We start from the raw sequence: 22,749 nt of genomic DNA, 5'->3' as shown, positions 1-22,749 counted from the left end.
CCTTATTATAAAGACATTTTTATTTAGTCTTATGTATTTAATGCTGTAAATAATTATTTTATTCAAACATTTATTTTCCACATTTCTACTTTTAATTTTAATTCTGATCACCATTTCAAATACTAATGTACAGATTTTTACATAACATACGTACAAGTGTTTGTTGAAGAAAGCTATAAGGTATTTTTTTTTTATCAGTCAATAGGTTTCAAAGGTATTTTGCTGTATGGAAACGAAGCCCAGAAGAAAAAGTACTTACCACCTTTAGCTTCTGGAGAACTAATAGCAGCCTACTGTCTCACTGAGCCTGAAAGTGGTTCTGATGCTGCTGTAAGTCTGTTTTAATTATTCTAGGCTCAAAGTGTTTGTTAACAAAAAATGTTTTTTCTAAATGAGATTTTCTGTTTCATAACACTCATTAAATGTCCATGGTTAGAATATCAGTGATGATAACTAACAATTCAACAGAAATTATACAAGCTATAGAAAACAGAAAATAAAAGAAAAAAGTGAGTTGGAATAATCAAAAGGTGTTGATGTGTAGATTCTGCATTAGAACAGAAAACTATGTAAAAAGCATCTAGGGTAAAGAAAAAGAAAGAATATTTTATTTATTTATTGTTTTTTTTTCCTACATTTCAGATGAACACCCTTTGTTAGACCTAGCTGTTTTATATATAAATTTTATTTAATGTAGAAGTATTTTACATTCCTTTTACCACATTTCATTGGGATTTTTTATTTATTAATGAAACCCATAAATAAAAGAACTTAATCTCCTTAACAGTTTGATGGTAAAGAAAACTTTTTATACCATACTCTGAGAAAATTAGTATTGAATAATAATAAGCAGTACACATTAATAATAGCTTTACTCAATTAAAGAATTTCTAGTATTAAGTATGAAGACACTTGTGTCAGCATAATTTATGTATTTATTTTAGTTTTTCATCAACATTTATTTTGAAAGGTATTTTATATCTAATGAACTGTCCCCTAGTGGCACAGCAGTAAGTATGAAACTTATAAATGTTAAAAATCACGTTTTGATACTTGTGATGGGCACAGCACAGATAGTCCATTGTGTAGCTTTGTGCTTAACGTCAAACCAACAAGCCTAATGAACTGATTTGTGTTACATTTCCAAACACCATATCATAATTTTAGTTATGATCATTATTAATTTTTTTAAAGATGTTTTACAAATTCATAATTGCAGTACTTGATAATTTAAATATAAGCTCACTGAGGTATTCTCGATTCAATGAAATATTTTATGTTCCTGAGAATAAGGCACTTTGCATATTAATAAAATTTATAAAGTAGTAAAAACTAGATGTATAAAAAACTATCTGCAAATTTCAACAACAACGATTAAGTTTGTACAATGTTTTAAAACTTAAAATAATGATAAACTATATTTCAACCATCTTAAACTTTTAATACATTCTCACATAACACCATTGTTTCTATTGTTTAGTAGTGCAAATTTGATCCCAGAGTACTCGAACTATTTTGTGTAGTTTTACATATTACATGTATAGTTTTGTATACTTGATTACATTTCAAATTCAATAGCATGTGTTGAAGCTGAAAATATTACTACAGTCTAATTGTATTGTTTAACTTAATTGACATCTGAGAATACTAGCATAGATTATTTATTCAACTTGTCTAGGAAGTTAATTGTTATGAACTATTTGTAACTTGTCAATTTTTCTTGATAGCAGCAGTTTGTTTGCTAGTTTGCTGTCATGATTACCAGATCATTAAGATATAATTCTTGAACTTTTTCATTATCTTTACTCTCAGTCCATCAAAACTCGAGCTGTGCTTTCTGAAGATGAAACGCACTATATTCTAAATGGTGGGAAAATCTGGATCAGTAATGGAGGTCTAGCAGAAATCTTTACTGTATTTGCTAAGGTAATGCTATCTATCATATTCTTTTAGAAAATAAAAAAATTGAGTTTATTTTCAGTCACTTGTAATTTCTACATCAGTATTTGCTTTAGGATGTTTTTATACAATTATGTACCCAAACATACTGTAAAGCATGTGAGAAATTATGAGGCAGTTGGTATGGTGACACATTGCATCAGTTAAAAGCAGTAGTATTTGAGAATGTTTACTATATACTTGCACTGTGGAAGCAGTTTTATCAGGTTTGTTTCAAGTTCTAAGATTTTAAGTTATTTGAGGTATGTTTAACTGTTGTTTAATCAGGAAATAGGTTACATATTTTGGTGTAAGAAAAATGTATAGTCCAGCAAAGTTGACAAAGTAATTTTACAGCTAACTTAGAAACAAAAATTCCCGAGACATGTGCTGGTAATACCAAATTATGTCTCCAGTATCATCTTCCAGAGCTGACCCGAAAATGAGAATTTTTTTCAGATAGTATTATCAGCTCATTAGGAATGCAACAATACACAAATCCTCAGTCAAAATGTTATTTATTTATTGTGATGTAATGTCACATAATCTGATAATGAATAGATCACACTGCATGAGCATAAGACATTTTATATATATAATGCTAATAATTAGCAGTAAATGTAATCTTGTAACATCTGAAATGTTTTTATGTTACTGCCATAATGTGCATTTGTTTTGATTCAGTAAATATTCTTGAAACATTTGTTCATACACAGCTTTAGTTTACAAAACCTAATTTTTTATGTATCCATATGTTGATTTTTGTAAAGCTTTGGGTCAGTTTAGACAAATTTGTTTTTTATAAAGTAATAACTTGGTGGTTTTATAAGCTTCTAGGTTATTAATTACTTGCTGGCCCTGTTGGTTTTATGAAGGTTATATTGGAATGAAGAAGACTGCTTTTTTGATTAATCACATATTGGATTTTTGAAATATTAAATTATTGTGGATTACTAGTTTTTTATTTATTCATAAATTGATGATCTAAAATTATTAGGTTAGTGTGAAAAAACATGATTTTTTTTAAATGTATATTCAAGTTGTTTTTGTAATGTTCTAATATATATATTTTTTATAGACTCCAGTGAAAATCCCATCAGGAGAAGTGAAAGAAAAAATCACAGCTTTCATTGTGGAAAGAGGGTTTGGAGGAGTAACCAATGGTCCTCCAGAGAAAAAGATGGGGATTAAAGCCTCAAATACTGCAGAAGTTCACTTTGAAGATGTAAAAGTCCCTGTTGAAAATGTGCTAGGGGAAGTTGGGGAAGGTTTCAAGGTTAGAATTTCAATATATTTGTAATGTTTTATATTTAATCACATATTTCTTATCAGCTAGATTTGAAGTTTTCCTCTACTGAAAACACAATTGGGAGTAAATAAGCCTGCCCAGACTACCAACTCCCTATGGTAATCATTTGAGTAGTTATTACCCGTGCAACCAGTCTATAATTACAGTTCAATGGACAGAATATTTCATATAATGACCAGACATATAAGATTATATATATGATAGTGCCACCATACATCCTAGTTTTTGATACTTTTTTCATAAGTTATTAACAAAATCTGTGTCAACTTTTGTTTTTTACTTGTCAATGAGATTTGCCTGTGTTTGGGTTCTAATGAAATGATACAATTACAATTAATAAATGAACAGAATTATGTAGGTAGGCCTACCAGTCCAGCTTCCTTTCAAACACAATTTTTAACCAGCATTAAGTTTTTGTACAAGAATAATTAACAAATTTGGAAAAATTATTTCACTAAATAACCAAAAAAACATTCTTTATATTTTATAAAAAAAATAACTTGTAGTTATAGCCAAATTGTAAATTCTACAGGGTTATGAAATTAGGTTGTTCTACACAGTTTGGCAAGGTGTGTGACATGTGGTACTTTTTTCTCCTTATTTTATAGTCATCACCCTTTTGGTTCCTAGCAAATTCATAGACAATGTACAGAGTAGACCAAGAGAATTATGAATCTTAACAAATGCAATGTAATGTACTTTTACTATAATAATACACCTTTCTTAACCCCTTTATTACTACTGTATTATAACAGGTTTATTATAATGAATCTGGATATGACGTTGTACAATAATGTTTTAGTTGTTAACAATAACAAAACCAAAAAATTAGAGAATTAAGAGATTTCTAGTGATATACTTTTTTTGATTAACAAATGAAGTTTCTGGTTTATGATACAGGGTGAAGGAAACAGACTGTACATAGTTTAATTTCTAACTATTACTCTGAAAAAAAAAACAATAGTTAAATCAGTTTTAGTCATCTTTTTAAATAATTTCTTTAGCACCAACGAGACATTATCTACTGTATAATAACTTTAGTCCCATCCTGTACTTGTTGGACTTGACAGCTAAGAAAGTGGCATATATCAGTCATATACAGTTTGTTTTCATTTGAAAATTTTTCTCTTTTTACCATTTATTTAAATTCATGTTAGTTGTGAGCAAAATATTTTATGTTCTGAGCTCCTCGAAAATGTTGAGTATTGCAATAGTTTATACTCTCTTCTGGTATTTTTCCTTTCTTCATTAATTAGTGTTTAATAAGTTCTATGGAAACCCCTCATTTACATGTTTTTAAGATAATCATTGTTGCATCAAATGTACTAAACTTAAACAAATATACAGAATGCAAGTTTTTTACCATTTTGTATTCCATTCACTTTGATAGTAGTTTATTAATTTATAAATGCCTATATTCAGCTGCAAGTAGATTACACAAAACATTTTATTTAAAATACTAATTAAGGAACCACCACAAAAATGATAACAGTGAAAAAAATATATATTTTTTACTTACAGTGAACTAATCTTTTCATACTTTTAAAATTTTAGAGTAAAAACCATTTAGTTCACTTTAAATAGCACAAGACAAAAAACAATTATATGGGGAACCAATACACATCTAACAGTTGTTGACTTTCTAAGCATCAATACCCAACAAATAAAATAATGTAACATGCTCTGAGACCTAGCAATTAAAAATGCACAAGATTAACCAATTTTATGTGACGATTCATAATATATATATATAACCACCCAGTTACTGTGTGTTCTTCTGTATCTGTAATCACAAGAAGTCTGTATGTAAAAAACAGTATTTGTGAAAAACAGAAACAACCAAATAAAAGTATATTGTTGTATTAAAGCATCTGTCAGGCTATTTTTTCAGTTGAACATTGTTAATGTTTTTCATTTGATATTAAACTTGAGTTCTTTGAGAGCTTTCATAAACATTTCTGTGATACAATGAGAGTCATAATGAAATTACTTAATAAATAACCCGACTTGTCACTTTGTTTATACATTTATGAAAAATATTGAAATGGTTATTAACATTTATCTTTAATAAGTCATTTTTCTAGTGTAGCCATTTTTGTTTCTATATAAATTTAATTATACAACAGAGCTGACACTTCTGACTTGTACCAACTCTGTGAATATACATGAATTAACTTATAACACTTGCAAGGTATAGCAACTCATACATCACACTATACAACACAATTACTTAGCAATAACATAATCAATACACTTCATGAACATGGAATTAATTATTAAGCCAATTTATGTGACATACAATGCTTATTGCAACTGGATGAATATTGACTGAATGGTTTTCTATATGATTAATCATGTCTATTGGATAAAATCATAAACCAGTTTAAAATACAGTTATTCCTGTAGCTCATAACAAGTTGCACAGAATACCTGTGATCACATATTCTGACCAATCTGATTGAATATATTGGTAAAACACAGTGATAAGTAAATGCATTTACAGTAAAAAACTGAAATATTGTGGCTATAATCACAAACATATTTAATCTCTAATGTCTATAGATTCAGTAACTGGTAATCTGTAACATTACATGTTGAAGATGCATAATGCTTAATATATACATGTAATATTTTGGGTTATGTCTAAAAATATTTTTAATCAGGCTCAATTTTAGTTTTGCTCCAAGTACATAGTTTTTTCTGAGCAGAAGTTATTTTTAATTGTGAAAGCAAACTACAGTACACAATGATATGAACATGTATGACTTAAAAAATTCAGAGTAAAACTAGTACTTACAAAGATTTGCAAGACAAAAAAAAAGTCTTGCATTTCAAATACAGATCATTGAATAACATTTGAATATTTTAATAAGTCATGGCTGTTCAATCAGAATCAGTACAAGTTGTAATCCTGATGTTAGATTTCTGCTAAAAATAATGTTTTTAGGTGTATGCTCATAATTAATATATTGTTTTGCTACTGACTAAACAGCATTACTAATTTTTATAATTTTCTTGGATATTTTTGAATTAAATTTTATTGCAGATTAAATCTCTTACCTACAAATTTTTCTTGTTATAAAGTTACATCACTTTTAAAATTACTATTCTTGTTGTGAAAAATGTAATTGTTTTTATCTATCTATATATATTTTTCATTTTCCAGGTTGCTATGAATATTCTCAACAATGGAAGATTTGGGATGGCAGCTGCCTTGTCAGGTACTATGAGATTTGCCATCGAAAAAGCCACAGAACATGCTGTTAACCGGACCCAGTTTGGTAACAAAATTTCTACTTATGGATCTATTCAGGAGAAATTAGCTCGTATGGCTATGGCTCACTATATTACAGAGGTATGTAAACTGTGTATTCTCTCATTTAAAAAAAAATGCATGTATTGAAGGCTTTTTCCCCCTACTATTATTTTAGTCAGTTTGACTTGGCATCAATGCCTCACTTTTAAGTTGCAAGAAAAACAGTTTTTCTCTGCTGTTGATGGTGCACATATTTTAGTTATTGATCAGTAGAAGTTTTAAACACTCCTCAGTTTTGTTTGATGAAAATGGAATTTTTTGTTTCACACAAATTATATGGATCATAGCAATTTTATATACCATATAAAAACCACATACAAATCTAAGAAGTTAAAATTCTGTAAATGAAACTGTAATGATTCTATATTTAGTATAAGAATTCCATAAGTAAAACTGATCGTCATAGTTTCACTGCCTGTTACTAGTATTAAAAGCTAGTTGGGTTGTGCAATGTCATGTGCTTCTAACTTGCAGGTTAATATATGTATATAAGATGTACAATACTGGGCTTTTATGCTTACGTTAGCCATTTAATATTTGTGCAGTTGTGTGTGACACTTTGATATCTATCAATCATTGCCTTTAAAGTATTATTAAAATGTAAGTAATCTGTAATCACATTTTGCTGTTTCAAAACACTGTAATTTGCTTGTATGTTCATATAGTATTTCCATATAAAGAATGTTTCCACAATGAAAAAAAAAAAAAAATCATTCATGGGTCCATTACAAGTAAAATAAGCCAGTCTGTGATTATTTTTCTATTGTTCACAAAATCAGGATGTGTCTCCTGGTGTTTAATTGTATCTTCAATTATTCTATCAGAGTGAAGCACAAACCCTTTGGTATGGTCCTGGATAAAAGGGTACTCAGACTAGAGAATTTTCAAAAATTCTACAAGTAAAATACTGTTTTGACTAACATAGTTGAAGAATCACAAATGCAAGACACATTGCCATGGGTGTATTAAATGTTATGAAATAAAAACTACAACAAGGATAGTTGGGTTTTAATACAACTGTCTCTTTGCTATAAGAGTAATTATAGGATGTTACTGTACAGAAATCAGGTGAAAGTGGAAAAACAGTTTAAATGGTAAATTGTGGCAATGAGGGCAGATGTGTACATTATATTGTGTTATCAGTGTAAACATATCCTAATAAGCTATGGTAAACTTGAATTGCTGAAAAATAAAGAACTTATTTGAATATCCAATTCAATAACAAATAATGTTATTTTGGAACTGGTTCATTAGGTGCTCATTTTTTATACTAATTTACATTGTTTCTCTTCATAGTGCTGTCAACAGAAACTTTGATTAAAACAGTATGCTTAGAAGAATGTAGCAATGCTGAGGAACAAAAGTTAGTTTGTGCATGGTCTTGAGGTTCAGTGAAGAGTTGCATGCGTTCCGTATCATCTGTTATGGATATTATATGTTAGTTCGTAGAATACTGCTCATAAATCTGAGTCCAACAAGTGAAAATGCTAGTTTTACTATAAAAAATGTTAAGACTCATTCTTTTGATAGTTTTAAATTCCCATACACTATTTGTTTCAGTTGGACTAATTGCAGTGAATTTGCACTAATCTATCTATGTCTATCCTGTTACTATTTATTTTTCAATTCTAAGCTAATACAGTTTGCTGGAATTTCTATGCATTGTGACAACGATTTTTTCAGTAAGTTTTGACTGATAAAAGTACATGATAGTGTAATGGCAGATAATGCATTAGATAATTAAAATAGAAAAGTTGGTAATATTTTTTTTCCTTTTTATTTTATGAAATTTTCTTAACAGAACCTCTGACTTCTATTTGAATTCAAAGATGACTATGTTATAAACTGTAACTCAAACGAAATGCTTTTTGGATTTTTTTAATAGTAACCTATTTGACTTTACAACATATGCTAAGCATGAATGTTATAAAACGAATGTAATACCTTATGGAAAATTTATAAATTCTGTAATTTGATACATAACTATATTCTTTGGTTCAATGCAAAAACTTATAACATAACTTGTGAAACTGAAAATAGTTTTGGAATATGTGATATTTACATTTAGTACATGTGTAATGTTTTCATTTGCCCTTAGATACTGAAAACAATTTTGAGGATTTTGTTGTATACCTTCTTCCCCAACTTTCATTGAATCGCATCTATTTCTTCCCAATTGGTGCTCCATCTAAATTATTTCATATAATATAATGTCTAAATTTACGGGGCAAAAACAAAATAAACTATTAAGGCGGCTAGCAAAAGATACAAAACGTACCTTTATGCTGATCCTTTGCACTTTAAGGAGTTTGTGCTTTTACAAAGTGTTCAGTTACCTTCGGCTTTGAAAGAATTTCATGATTGGTAGACTGTATATCACTCAAACAGAAGCCTCACATTATTGATTTTGAGTAAATATCACTTCACCAAATTACAAAATCCATTTCACACCAAAAATTTGTATTGAAGCAATATTCTAATATAAATAGCATCTTGACCACTAATATATCTATCATATCTCATCCTTCCTGAAGAGCTTTTGTATTGGGTATAGAATGATGTGGTTCTGGGCATATTAATAGACGTTCTTCCTTACTTTCAGTTAGGTTATTTATAATCCATGCAGAAAATAGTCTCGGATCGAGCCTACTAAATATTATGGGCTAACAAAAGAAATGTTTAAGGTTTTTGAAAAATAAGGGAGAAATTTTGTGCACAGATGTAAACAAGAGAAGTTGAAGCAAGATACTTTACATGATGGTGGGCCTACCAGAGACTGGGATTCCAAAAGTGCATAAAGATAAGTGGTAAAATCCCCTCCTCTCCCCCCCAAAAAAATCCTAATCTCAGTAAAAGTAGCCAGGCTCTTCTTTCTTGTTTCCTCTGCCCATAATTTGTCATTGTTTCAATTCATGACTCATTCATTATGTAGCAGTTTATAATTAACATTGCAGTCTTATTTACTTATGTATATGAGGTTTTAATGTTATATTACATTTCCAGATTAGAAAACTAGTAATCTTGCAAAATATATATCATTGTGTTCTATTTAGATAATTACTCTCTATTTAAATTTTGTACAAAGGACATTTTATAATAGACAGTGCTATTTTGATTACTTTTCATGCTACTACTAAATGTTTGAAATATTGTAATGCATTAAACTATTGCTTCTGTTTTCATAATAATGAAACAGTGTTCCTGTTTATTATTCTAAAGGTAAATGCAGTGATTTTAAATGTGGATGTATTTCTCACATTGTTTTTTTTTATATTTTAACTGATTTTGTAACTAGCTATTAACAAATGCAATTATTGTAGTCCATGGCATACATGGTATCTGGAAACATGGATCGTGGGTTTGTGGACTTTCAGCTGGAAGCTGCCATTTCTAAGATATATGCTTCTGAGGCTGCTTGGTTTGTAGTGGATGAAGCCATACAGATACTGGGTGGAATGGGCTTTATGCGTGATACTGGATTGGAAAGGGTTCTAAGAGATCTCCGGATATTCCGAATCTTTGAAGGAGCAAATGATATTCTGCGATTATTTGTTGCATTGACAGGTGAGAGCTGTTACAGAATGTTTTCATCCATAAATATGTTACGTAACATGAAATTACTTTATATATATATATAAAGAAAAAAATTAATTATATTATAGTTTTTAGGATGTGCAGTTCCATAAATAGGTTAAACTAGCTACTAAGTTTTCTTGTGCAAGCTAGCAATTGCCAGAACTTAAGTTTTGTTATCAGTAGTCACAAGAGGGATGAAAGATAGAAATATTCCCATATTTTTTCTACAGTTTTTATACTGTAATACACTGTTATCATGTTATATATAAAGTTTTATAGAAGTAGAAAGAAGCTGTAGTAATCGACATATTTCTGTGTTTGAGTGGCCATGTTAAAATACTTATTTTCTTACAGTTATTAGATGATAATAGTTCTTCAAAATATGTAGTATGTAAAATGGTATTTAAATCCTCAGCATGAGTATATTGCAGTTGATGCTATCTGGAATGGTATAGTAGTTTCATATAATGTTTGTTTTTGTTAGTAAATTTTAAATTTGGTAATATTTTTTTAATTCCAAAGTCAGAGCACTTCCAAAACATTTAAATGTATATTTTTCCATTCATTTATATTATTGTTTACATTATATATCACATTAATGTTTTTATGTTATGTATGCATCACAGCTTTTATTGTTTTTTTTTTTCTTTGTAGTGTTAGATTCAAAGTCAGTGCAATGTTCTTAACAGTATAGTGTTGCATATAATTAATATTTTTTGGTTTTATTACTTTAGGATTGCAATATGCAGGGGGCCACCTGAAAGAACTTCAGAAAGCTATGAAGAATCCTGCTGCTAACTTAGGACTGATCCTGGATGAGGGGGCCAAGAGAATGAAGAGGGTGGTTGGTCTCAATAATGGATCATTTCTCACACCTTATGTCCACTCTGATTTGGCAGAGTCAGCTAGCAAGGTATATTCCTTTATGTAACACATTTCAAAAATCCCACTTTTGTTTCTGGAGAAGAAATTGTTTAGGTTTGTTTAAATTTTTCATTTCATGTTGTGACTTGTTTTTGGTACTTTTAATCACATTTCAAAACATATGTTTTCTCTTTTTTTGTAGGTAAACAAAACTATTGAACAGTTTGGAGTATCTGTAGAAAATCTGCTAATGAAGTATGGAAAGAACATTGTTCGTAAGTATTTATTAATCTTTTACACAGAGTGAAACTTGAATATTTCTTTTCATTATTGTTTCTATTTTTACTTTTTTTGAAATAACATAAGAGCCTGCAGTGTCTATTTTGGTAATTTTATAAAAATTATCCTATTATATATAAAAAATAGGTTTGTAGTTTACATAGACTATACATCATCTTAAGAGAAGATTTAGTTACTGGGAGTATAGCTACTACCTAATGAATTCCTCTGAAGATGACATCTTGGTCACCAAGCTACTTTAACTAGAAGGCCTCAGTATGGAGATCACAGTGTCATCTTCATAGAGATCTGCCAGAGCTTTGGATAGTTTTCAAACTGTCACATGTACATCATTCCCAATCATTGTCCCCCAGTGGCACAGCGGTATGTCTGCGGACTTACAACTCTAGAATCCGGGTTTCGATACCCATGGTGGGCATAGCACAGATAGTCCATTGTATAGCTTTTTGCTTAATTACCAAGAAACAAACAATCCCAATCACAGACAACCTAATCACTTCCATGCTTTGAGAGTGGGCAAGATGCTCATAGTACCAATGAAGTAATTTTTCCTATTTAAATACTATACTCATTCCTACTTCATCATTGAAAAAATATGGTACACCTTCTGAAATACATGAGTTGTTGGATTTTGGCTTTTATAATTTATCCATTTTGAATCTTGCATATTTCTTTATATCATGAATATTAATTTCAAGAATTATTGAAAATGTCTGTAGATGCTTCTTTGTAGCTTTGTGAATATTGTTTTATAAGCATCAAGATGCTAGAAAATTAGGATAGGAGACATTATAAAAGTTCTTAAATTTTTTATTCACTTCGATGAGGCTTTTGCTCTTGGCCTTAAAAAATGATCAAATAAAGGATGACCAGAAAAAGATTAATGTGTTAATACAAGATGATGTACCTTGATCTTTGTGTAAACTGCATGATATAATATATACAGATAATTCTTTTTTTACTATGTTATGTCTAAAAGTGGACAAATTTTTTTATGGAAATGCCATTAAGTCAATCTTATCAGCTTTTCTGGTTCTTGAGAGTTACTACCGTTCAGTGTCATAGTCATAATTTGTTAGGAAATTTTTGATAATGTAGGAAATTAAAAATATTCAGGATAATATAATTTAAACACCCTTACTATGTACACAGTTGTACGGTTTAATATATGTATGTGATTTGTGTCTGTTTTCTGGAAGGCTTTACTAATAGCTTGAAGAACGTGTTCTTTAGTATCATAGGTAGAAACTTTATCCAATCAAGATATACAACATTTAGCTTTGCAATTATAGATTACAACAATGAGAATATTTATTTAGGAACTAGTTATAAATTTAGAAAATTTGCCAACATAAGAATTATCAGATATCAATTGATGAATATAGAAAAATAGTCATTTATATTTTTGTTAATCTGAATAATTTTTTAGGGTTAGGGAAAAAAAAGAAAGAAGCAATTTCAGTACAAACTAAGTCATGAATCCCATTTAGAGAAATTGTGTGTGAAAGCCATAGCTCCAAAATAATATACATTATTAGCTGAAATGTTTCTGTTTGAAACTATACTATACTTGATCAAAACATGATAAGCAGACGAACAAAGAACCAATCACTTGACTAGATACACATGCAAAGCAACTGTCTATTTTAGACTGGTCATCTGATAACTAGTTAAATGAGCTATCACATACATTCAAGTGCTACCCATTGCTCACATTTGAAGTAAAGAACTAGGACCTTTGTAACAGTTTTGCAAAGAGAATTACAAGTTTAATATCATATAATGAAAAAATATAAAAGTTAAACACTGATAATCGTGAGATTGTAGCAGCAAGGTGTGAGAGCGTGATCTGTGTTTAAAATACATGAGAATTGACAGGTATGGTACAGCCTTACTAATTCTATAATCAAGAAGTTTGATATACGATATAATTGCAGTAGGTGTTGATTTACAAATATGGAGAAAGCTTTAGTTTGGATGAAGCTTCAATAATTTTGCTTAAACATCGTATCTTAAATCACTCGGATGAAAATTGATTTTTTATTTTATAAAATTTTTAACTAGTTTTTGAAATGTAAACCTACAAGTGCTTCTTACAATGTGATAACTATGTTATTATTAAACACTAGCCAACACTGTGGTAGTCCTTTGGCCACTAGTAAGATGAAATAAACTGGTCATTAACTTGGTAACATAAATCTTTCTTCTCTTAGATGAGCAGTTTCTACTGAACAGATTGGCCAACTCTGCCATTGACATCTACTCTATGGTAACAGTTCTTTCCCGTGCCTCTAGGTCTCTACAACAGCACTTGTCATCTGCTGAATATGAACATAATCTGACTTCTGTTATCTGTAGTGAGGTACATTGTGTTTGTTTTTAACATTATAATTTGTCTAGATCAAAATATTTCTGGAAGGTTATGATGAGAACAATAATGTTGATTTAACTGGATAAGGTAAAAGAAAATTCATAAAAACATTTAAAACTGTAAAATTTGAAGTAATTGTGTTTCATATATATTACTGCCAGTGTAACTAAAAATGAAGTGTTTTGAAGCTATTTGTATTATATTTTTGTAAAAGGCATCATATAACAATTCATAAATTTCTATTTTTATGAGGCTGATCAATTTATTAAATATAGCATAGTCTTGGATTTTAGAATTTATTTTTCAGACATTTTTCTCCTTTTTTTATGGATCTTTTGAACTTTAAGCTTGACAATTGATTATGGGAATTTCTTTTCTTTATTTTTTGACACTGATATGCTTGTCAGTGAAGTATATTAATGAAAAAAAATCTAGTACTAAATTAATTCATCAGTTTCATCTTTTTTATCCTGATATTAGTGTTCAAACAGGTTATAAAGAATACATTTCAATCTCACCATGATAATTCTTGTATAGAAGATTGAGCATGTTATATTAAAACAATTTTGAAGATACAAATAAGCCAGTCGAGGCTTATAAAATGTAGATGGAATACCATGTACAGTGAGACCTTGTTCATTGAGACATTTGGATAGTCAAAGCAGTCACATTGAATGCAATGGATGCTATTAATAGGGTGCATCATTAATCAATAACTTAAAGATGGGCATGCAACTGGTGAAGAAAAGAAACTTTATGTACAGTAGACTTATCATTTTATTATTATATATGTCACAAATAATTATACAAGTTGCACAATCAAAGTGGAATTTCACTATCTTCACATAAAACATAATTTTGTTCAAACCAGTGATTTACTAACAGAATATAAGATGCATTGTATTGGTCAATTATACAACAAATCACTTTCCAAACATGGATGCACTCAGTCAGCTTTTGAACTGAAATTTGTTTCTTTGGAAGCTTCTTGGCAGGTTTAAGCAAATAACATATTACATCATCATCTTCACATAAGTCAGTTCAAACGATGAGATGAATCTTTAAGGTTATATAGTGCTTGAGTTGGTTCAGCTGTGTTGATGTTGAGCCACTGATCGCCCGAGATAGCCTTACTACTACTCGAGATTAAGGTATGAATTCCAGAAACAATCTCATTAATGACTTCTGACATCTCAACAGGCTCAACAGTTTCACTCTGTTGAGGCTGTGGCAAAATATTGACATGCTTGAAGCAGTTTTGGATCAAAGATATAAAATTGAAAAGGGAGAATTGAGAGTGCACTTGGTTACATCACACAGAAAGTGAAATATGATAAATTTTATCTTAATATTTTCTTTTGAAATTAAGAAACTGAAACTTAGATAATGTTAAAATTTGAATTATAAACTACATTTTGATGCCAAGCGTGTCACAGACATTTACTGATGGTATCAAGGCTTTTACTTGGATGTGCTTTATTGTATAGACAAACATCACATTTTAATAATACTGATATTTCTACATACATTAGTATTCTAGCAGTGTGACTTGATAGAACTATACCATAAATCACTGATGCCCCCTCAATATCTGTTATAGTTATATGTACTTCCCTACTGTGAGGGTCATTCACAGAAACATTTTCATAAACTGGTAGCTACTAGTTACAGAAAAGTTATGGGTAGTAATTAATATCTTGTTTTCTTTTTGTGACTGGTCTCTACTTGACTCTCATGGAGTCACGTACAGATTGCCAAATCATGTACCCATAGGAAATGCATGTTTGTTATAAGAAATAAGTGTTCTGATTCAGAATGTGAATATACAGATTATTGCTTAAATTGTGAAAATTTGTGCATATGAAAAGTTATCTGGATTATCAACGTCCAGACTAACGAGGGTTCACTGTATCAGAACTAACTACATTTTTTGGCATTTGTAAGTAGTATCATGCCACTAAAAATTGAAAGCCTTTGGAATAAATTTATAACAACTCTTTCCAATGCAAAATATATTTACACTTAAGTCAGAAAGATGTGTTCAGATCAGGGCTGTGTAATTACAAAGATATGGATATCCTTTGTATTTAATGGCATTGGAAAACAAGGGAATAAGTATCAACTTGGGGCCCCATGACCACCCAGAAATAGACTTGCAATAAGTCGTATTTCAGTTGTGGTAAGCAAACTATGATGTCTTGTAAGAGGTGAGAATCTATGAACACAAAGGTCAATGGCAAAAGCCATCCACATGCCCCAGGCAACAGTATGCATCAGGGAATGATCTACACCTGGAAAAACAAAGTAAGATGCATGTATACAAGTTGCTTCCACTATATATATATTTTCAACCATTGGATTCCTCAAGCACCTGGATAATAATACTATTCAATACAAAGACATATCAGTCAAGTTGCTGGATACTGTGCTTGTGAATTTCTGTGCAATTGGACTGTTAAAGTGGGCACTGAGAACAGTTTTCTTTGTGTATTAGATGGTTTATGGATAGCAAGAAAGGAAAAAGGATGTGCTTTTAAATAGAGCCTTATGATGGTGTCAAGATGCAAAGTTGTCAGATAGAGTATGACCAGATATGGTGACTTGGACTGTAATAATGTGTTGAAGCTCCAAAATAATTTCAATATAACATACTCAACCTCTGTAAAGTACATGGAGTATTTGTATAAAAACTGACATGTTAATTTTGACATCTAAATATTTATTTAAAATAAGGGAGTGACCATTTTGTACAATAAAAATTTGTGATTAATTTTACACACTTATGTAAAACATTCTTAAATAATGTATAATCCTAAAATTAAACTAGAAAAATATTAAGCAAAAAAGAAAAGAAAAGGAGCTTATGTTATTTTTGTTAGAACTTTGTTTGTTAAACAAGAATTTTTGGCCAAGATTTAGGTGTAGAATGTTGGTATACATATTGTAATTTGATACCATAACATCATTTCAAAAGAAAATTAGTCGTAATTTTTTAACACAATTTTTGGTAATCTTAGGGATATGAACGTGTTCAGCTGAATTTGAATAGTTTGAAAACTTCAGAGAAGCTGAAGAACTTTGAGAAGATGAGCAAGATTTCTCAGGACTTGTGTAAACATGGAGGCTTGGTACAACAGCATCCCCTAGGATTCTAGTATCAATCTATATAATCAACTGTGGGAGAGTTAATACTGCAACTAATCAATGCAAAGTTTTATGATCCTTTAAAAACACATATGTATATTTAAATACTTGCATATTAATGAAAGAAAAATATTTTTATTATAAAGCAAAAGTGTGTATCACAATGTTGTACATATAATTAATTCAAATCAAAAGTGAATCAATAGTTTTTGATTTTTTTTTCTTCTTGTGATGCTACAGTTCTTCCAAGACATGAACCTGATATAGATGCCAAGTTTATGTATACCATAGTAATAGTTATTTTGGAGTAACAAAGCAATGTATGAATTCCAGAGGAAATGTTAAACAATACACTTTTTCACTGGAAGATAATGAATAACAACAGTAAATTTGGTATGAAGACCACAGTAATTACAGAGATCATCATCTTGACTATCATCACTAGATGGAGAGCTTGCATCCTCTTGTCTCATTGCCTCTTCATCATCACACATTTGAACACCACTTGACTCACTTTCACTATCTTCTAAGCTATCTGTATATTTACATAGTAATTAGGGTTACTACTCGCCACTCTAGCAATGTGGGCACATCGGCACACAGTTGTCATACATTCCGCTTAGGCATCTTATTGGTTACTGAAGGGCTAAAAGGGAAACCATATTTAAATATTAGGTGGGATACCATTAAAATACTTTCCAACTTATTTTACACCCATATGTCACACATGTCAATTTTGAATGACAATAGGAAACATTTGTCCTAGTTGCAGAGTGAAGGGGGGTGGGAGCACTGAGAAATATATATCCCAGCTGAACTGAGAGGGTTAAAAGAGTGAAATATTCTTCATTTTGAGCAACAATACTCTTTATCAAGAGTATAAAGAATAACATTTTATGAAAGTGCTCAAGTATTTTCAGTGGGTCTTTTATTTTTATTAGTAGTGCTTTGAATAAAAGTGAAATATTATTTTAATAAAGGTTGATATTCTTAAGCTTGTGTTAAGTCTTATGTATTATTAGTAATGAGCTTAATTTGCAATTGGTTTCTACTTTAACAAATATATATATGTGTGTGTAATTTTACACTTTTAATTTATTTGTCATGAAAGTATATGCAAGTTTTATTTTAATAAAGAGATGTTCAACTCATTTTAAAAATAAGGTAATTTTGAATTAGTATACTTTATACACACCAAGGTGATCTAAATAAAGATAATTTGTTTAACCCTATCTTGATGGGGTTTTTGTCTGATAGACTACCCCATGTTTCTGTGAAACTGTACATAAAAAAATTCATAATTATAGTAAGCATGTCTAAGTGTATCTTCATAAAATTTGGTAAGCTAAAGTAAATATCAAGTATTTTGTACACACAAAAATCAGAACTTTTAATAAAGTATTTCTACTAGAGATTTCAGACTCTGACTAGTCTGAACTCTGGGTGCAAGGAAATTTTCATTGCTAAAAATGAAAATAATTCTTTTTTTTCATCTTGCAGTTTTCATATTTGATTTGCACAACCTCTAGAACCTTCTTAATGAATGTCAAAAGTGAAATTGAAATTAATTTTTGAACTTTATTAAATAAAATAAACTTAGTTTTATTGTCTGGCCTGTATGATATATGTTTTTTTTCCTGCCTGTAGAGTGACGTGTAAGGAATTGAAGTTATCTAAACCTAAAGTTTTTTTCTATAAGTCTTTGTAAAGAGAAAAATTAAATAAGTAAAATATTAGTATCTAAAAACAACTGTAATTTAATTCTCAACTATGTTATAAAAATCATTAAATACTATGAAGAGTAACTTCCCTTATCACCAATTTATAAAATCAAGACTTTTGTAGCATATATTTTCTGCTAATTTCATAAAGATCATTGAAAGCTTGTAATACAGAATAAGCTCTTTTTTTCTTGGTTGAAAACAACTATATCAAGTAATATGATGTAATTTTGAAAGAAGCTTTGAAAGTTAAAGACAGATGGGTGGGGTTTTTGTTGTAGGCTGAGAAAAGTTATTAATACCTCAGTAAATGTAAACTTTAGCAAGTTCATTCTGAAATTTTCTATCTTGGAACTGTCTAGAGATTGTATCTAAAATATGGTAGCATAACTTCAAAATACCAACAAATACACTGCCTAACTAAAAAATAACTCACGTGTCACGTGTCAACAAAAGTGAAGATTTATAATTTTTTGAAATTAAAACTTAGATAAAAATTTTGATTATAAACTACATTGTAATACTAATTTTAATAATAAAGTTCATTTATTAAATTTTTAAAGTAATCTGTTAAAATGTGACATGTGCAGAAGAGCCAAACTATTTGCATAGGGTTAAATGTTTTGACTCTTAGAGAGAGATTGCAGATAAATGCCATTTTAACTTATCTCAAGTTTGAATCTGTAACTACCAAAAGATTCAGAATACTATATCAATTGTTCTTGCAAAGAAGATTCAAAGCCTGGTATTCAGCATGAAAATAACTTTCAAGCATTGATTCTCATCTATAAGGTAAAATGTCTACCCTGTTTCAGATATCTATTGAAAAAAATGGTTTCAATTTTTTTTTTTTACTACTGGTAAGTGGTTGGCATTTATTTTAAGATACAAAAGTTTCAGCCACATCTCAAACAAAACAACAACAACAAAATATTCATTGGTTTCATGTTCTTAGTAGGTAAAACTAGTTAGCTGATGTCAGTTTCCATGAAATAGTGTTGTCAATTTCACATTTTATAATAACCAAATTTTAGATCAATGTTTTTAATAATAATTCCTAACGTGAGAAAAAAGATATAATAAAAAACTTAAACGCTGCTTGATTGTGCTGCTTTTAGTTGCAATTTTAAATTTACAAAATTCCACTGACAGACTTGCAACAAGCTATTTGAAAAGAGCTTATCAATTAATTATCATAATGAGGTTTTATAATGAATGTTGTGCTTGCAGCCAATTTTTTAATAATTTTGACTGTTGTTTACAACTGGTCTGCATGTTCATAATCATGCTTGGATTAACAATTGGTAAACAAAAGCTATTTTCCTTTAATGTTCAATGGCTCTTTGCCAGCTAATTACCACTAACTGAGCTTTGGATAGTTTAATGATAATGTGTACTTCAGTGTGCTTGTGAGTACTTCACTCATTAAGTGAATAGGACCTAATTGACAATAAACTAAAAAGCATAGGATTTGGTACATGTTTTTTTGGAAGTTAGCATTTTATTTTATTTTGTATTTAAAGTAAAGCTCCTATGGCTACCTGTTTCCATCCCTAATTTTGAACAACAGCACCCTACTACTTACCATCCACAGTTTCATGATTTGCTTTAAACCATCATATACTTTAAAGCAACAAAATTAAGGGAGATATTTTAATGATCAAATTCTCTTATATATATGTAATGTTGAAATCAAATTTGATATTTCTTGCTATATCAGAGTAAACACCAGTCAACTTCCGATGAATTACTTCTTTTCCAATTCCCAATAAATTATGAACTAAGTTTTTTGTGTACTTTGTCATTTAAAAAAAAGGCTGAAATGTTTGATATTATTGTTGTATGAAAATTAAAAAGGCAGTAAAATACATTTATTATTTTTTACTTTATTCATAGTATATAATATTTTGTCTGTAAATTTTTTTTGTTAGTGAATAAACCACTGCTAAGTCCATGATTAGCTACTGACATATAATACTGCTTTTACCCCAATATAGTGGTGAACAGGCTAACAGACCACTTAAAAACTGTTTGCATATATTCTTTGATAGATTGTTTAAGCAGAGTATTCATGGTGAAACTGTTGAACGGATGGCAACTGCCTGTTCTAGAAACACAAGTGTAGAGTGGCTACCATTGGTTGAATCTACAGGAACTCTCTACTCAAATCAGAAACAGGGATGAACCAACCAATCATAACATGCTCTCCACAATCAAACACAATACTATAAATACCGACTTCTCCATGGTTGCATATAATTTTATACATGAATTTTTACTATCTATAACTAACTATTGTAATGTTTCATAGCTGACCTCTATAAAAGCACCTCAGTTAACATAAAGTTGTAATTTAGTCAGGTGTATTTTGACTGAAATATTTTCTGGACTATAAATTTAACTTGAGATACTTACTTCTGTCAAAATCTTTAGCTATAACTTCTTTTTTTTGACAGATATTTTTTTTTCTCCTTTTTTTTTTACTCTCTCTTCAGCTATCTTCCCTCATTCCCAACCCTAATTGATAGAATGCACAGGTTGATAAACTTATAATTATGTAGAACTACTTATCAGGTTCACCTGAACAAAAACATTCAGGGGAAGCACCTTGGGATTCTATTGAGAAAGTCAAGTGTGGTCCAACTGGGCAGAAACATGCAGTGGAAGTGCCTTGTATAAGCATGTATATTATGATCAACAGGTGCATCAACAGAAGCATCTTGGATCCAGAATAGTACATTATTGCCTAATCAATATTTAGAATCATGACAGCCCTCTTCTTGCTCAGTGCATACTTTAAGTTAATGTTTAAGTTTGATGTCTTTCATTGTACAACCTCACTCAAAAGGAAACTTCCATGGTCCACCACTCCAGCAATGGGGAACCAGAGTGATAAGGACTCCTGTGCTCCATTAGAAAAAAAAGGGGGAGAATATGCATTGGGGAGTCCGGAGGAATGACACACACACTGGAGAGTGTGCAATGGGTGTCTGCAATTCCTTATTTTGAAAAGCAGAAAGACGTAGATTGTAAGAATCACAGGTCAGTGGGGATGGGCAAAAATCCCCATCTGCTTTACTCATGAAGTCCAAGAGTGATGGTCCTTTGTATAAAATACATTGATAATAAAAGTTTTATATACATACATACAACTGGAAAAGCAACCAGTGGTCTTACAGAAATACCCCATCTCTACAGTGGGCATTTATAATTATACTGATTGAGTGCAAAAATCTAATTTTCAGCATACCTGACCAAGCAACACCTGCCACTAGGGTGGGATCTTCAAATATAATGTATATCAACTGAAAAAGATACAAAATAATAACAGATCAACTTACCTCAGACAAAGGCAAACAGACGTGTAGAATCTCCAAAGGAGGAAGATGATACCTGCCCAAGGAAGACACAGCCAGGTCATGCAGCTGATATATGACAAATGTATTGGAAGGTGTCCACATACCAGCCTGAACAATCTCCTCCAAATGATGGCAGTTATAAGCAACCAAAAACAAATATGGTACAAACAAACATTATGTAGAAGGCAACCTTTCATGGACATGTCAGAATATGCCAGTCCTATGAGTTGATGAACCCAACCAGTGAGCATAATAGGTGATAGATCACGGGAAACGAGAACAACAAAAGGAGGCAGTATGAGCCATATAACAGAGCATGGAATGAACTGGACAAAATAGTCATTCTAGATCTGAATGGGAGTACAAGTGAGAAATGGAAGGTAAGACAATAGGAAAAAAGGCCAAACAACTTTCTCAGACAGCCTGAGGATAACATACAAAGAATGGTGAAGGATGCGGGAAAATTAATGGTGTAAATATCAAAACAACGACAACCTCATGCCAGGAGGTGGAGGAAATACATCTTAAAGGAAAAATGGTACATGGAACATATTGCAATGGGTTCAAAGGGAGAACACTGAGATCCCAACCTGGCAGAACAAAGGAACATGGCAAACAGACCAGATGATGGAACTTAAAGGGAGGGGAATAACCAGGGAGGAGAAGACTTTCTGGAAACAGGAGAATGGAAGGTGGTCGACAGGGCAGCCCTTTAATGAGCAACAGTTGAAACAGACAAATCCTGATCAAACAACCAGGTGAGGAACAGAAGGATGGGATGGTCAGAAGCAAAGCACGAATTTTGGTGTTATTCAAATATATCTACCAGGTGACAACACAAGCGAGCATAT

At 30.5% G+C, this 22,749-nt stretch overlaps 1 protein-coding gene and 1 long non-coding RNA gene across 3 annotated transcripts in view; one reads left to right on the top strand and one right to left on the bottom strand.

Moving 5' to 3' along the window:
* The window catches only part of LOC106465874 (very long-chain specific acyl-CoA dehydrogenase, mitochondrial-like), a 53,855-nt gene extending 33,446 nt beyond the window's left edge, over nucleotides 1–20,409 (top strand). The window contains exons 6-14 of the mRNA XM_013926115.2: nucleotides 199–330; nucleotides 1,813–1,926; nucleotides 3,017–3,214; nucleotides 6,414–6,602; nucleotides 9,884–10,127; nucleotides 10,874–11,052; nucleotides 11,206–11,278; nucleotides 13,517–13,665; nucleotides 16,692–20,409. Of these exons, the coding sequence (XP_013781569.1) occupies nucleotides 199–330; nucleotides 1,813–1,926; nucleotides 3,017–3,214; nucleotides 6,414–6,602; nucleotides 9,884–10,127; nucleotides 10,874–11,052; nucleotides 11,206–11,278; nucleotides 13,517–13,665; nucleotides 16,692–16,829 (1,416 nt within the window). The 3' untranslated portion in view covers nucleotides 16,830–20,409. The remainder of the gene's footprint in view (nucleotides 1–198; nucleotides 331–1,812; nucleotides 1,927–3,016; nucleotides 3,215–6,413; nucleotides 6,603–9,883; nucleotides 10,128–10,873; nucleotides 11,053–11,205; nucleotides 11,279–13,516; nucleotides 13,666–16,691) is intronic.
* LOC111087380 overlaps nucleotides 17,284–22,749 on the bottom strand; it is a 24,341-nt gene continuing 18,875 nt past the window's right edge. The window contains exon 3 of one of the 2 annotated variants that reach the window (XR_002612077.1): nucleotides 17,284–17,464. This is a non-coding gene — a long non-coding RNA (uncharacterized LOC111087380). The remainder of the gene's footprint in view (nucleotides 17,465–22,749) is intronic. The other variant, XR_002612078.1, reaches the window with a different exon arrangement.

This window comes from Limulus polyphemus, unplaced genomic scaffold (genome assembly GCF_000517525.1).
Source record: "Limulus polyphemus unplaced genomic scaffold, Limulus_polyphemus-2.1.2 Scaffold2082, whole genome shotgun sequence".
Lineage (NCBI taxonomy): Eukaryota > Metazoa > Arthropoda > Merostomata > Xiphosura > Limulidae > Limulus > Limulus polyphemus.
The sequence above is the reverse complement of the archived record's forward strand: the minus strand, read 5'-3'. Positions and strand labels throughout refer to the sequence as shown.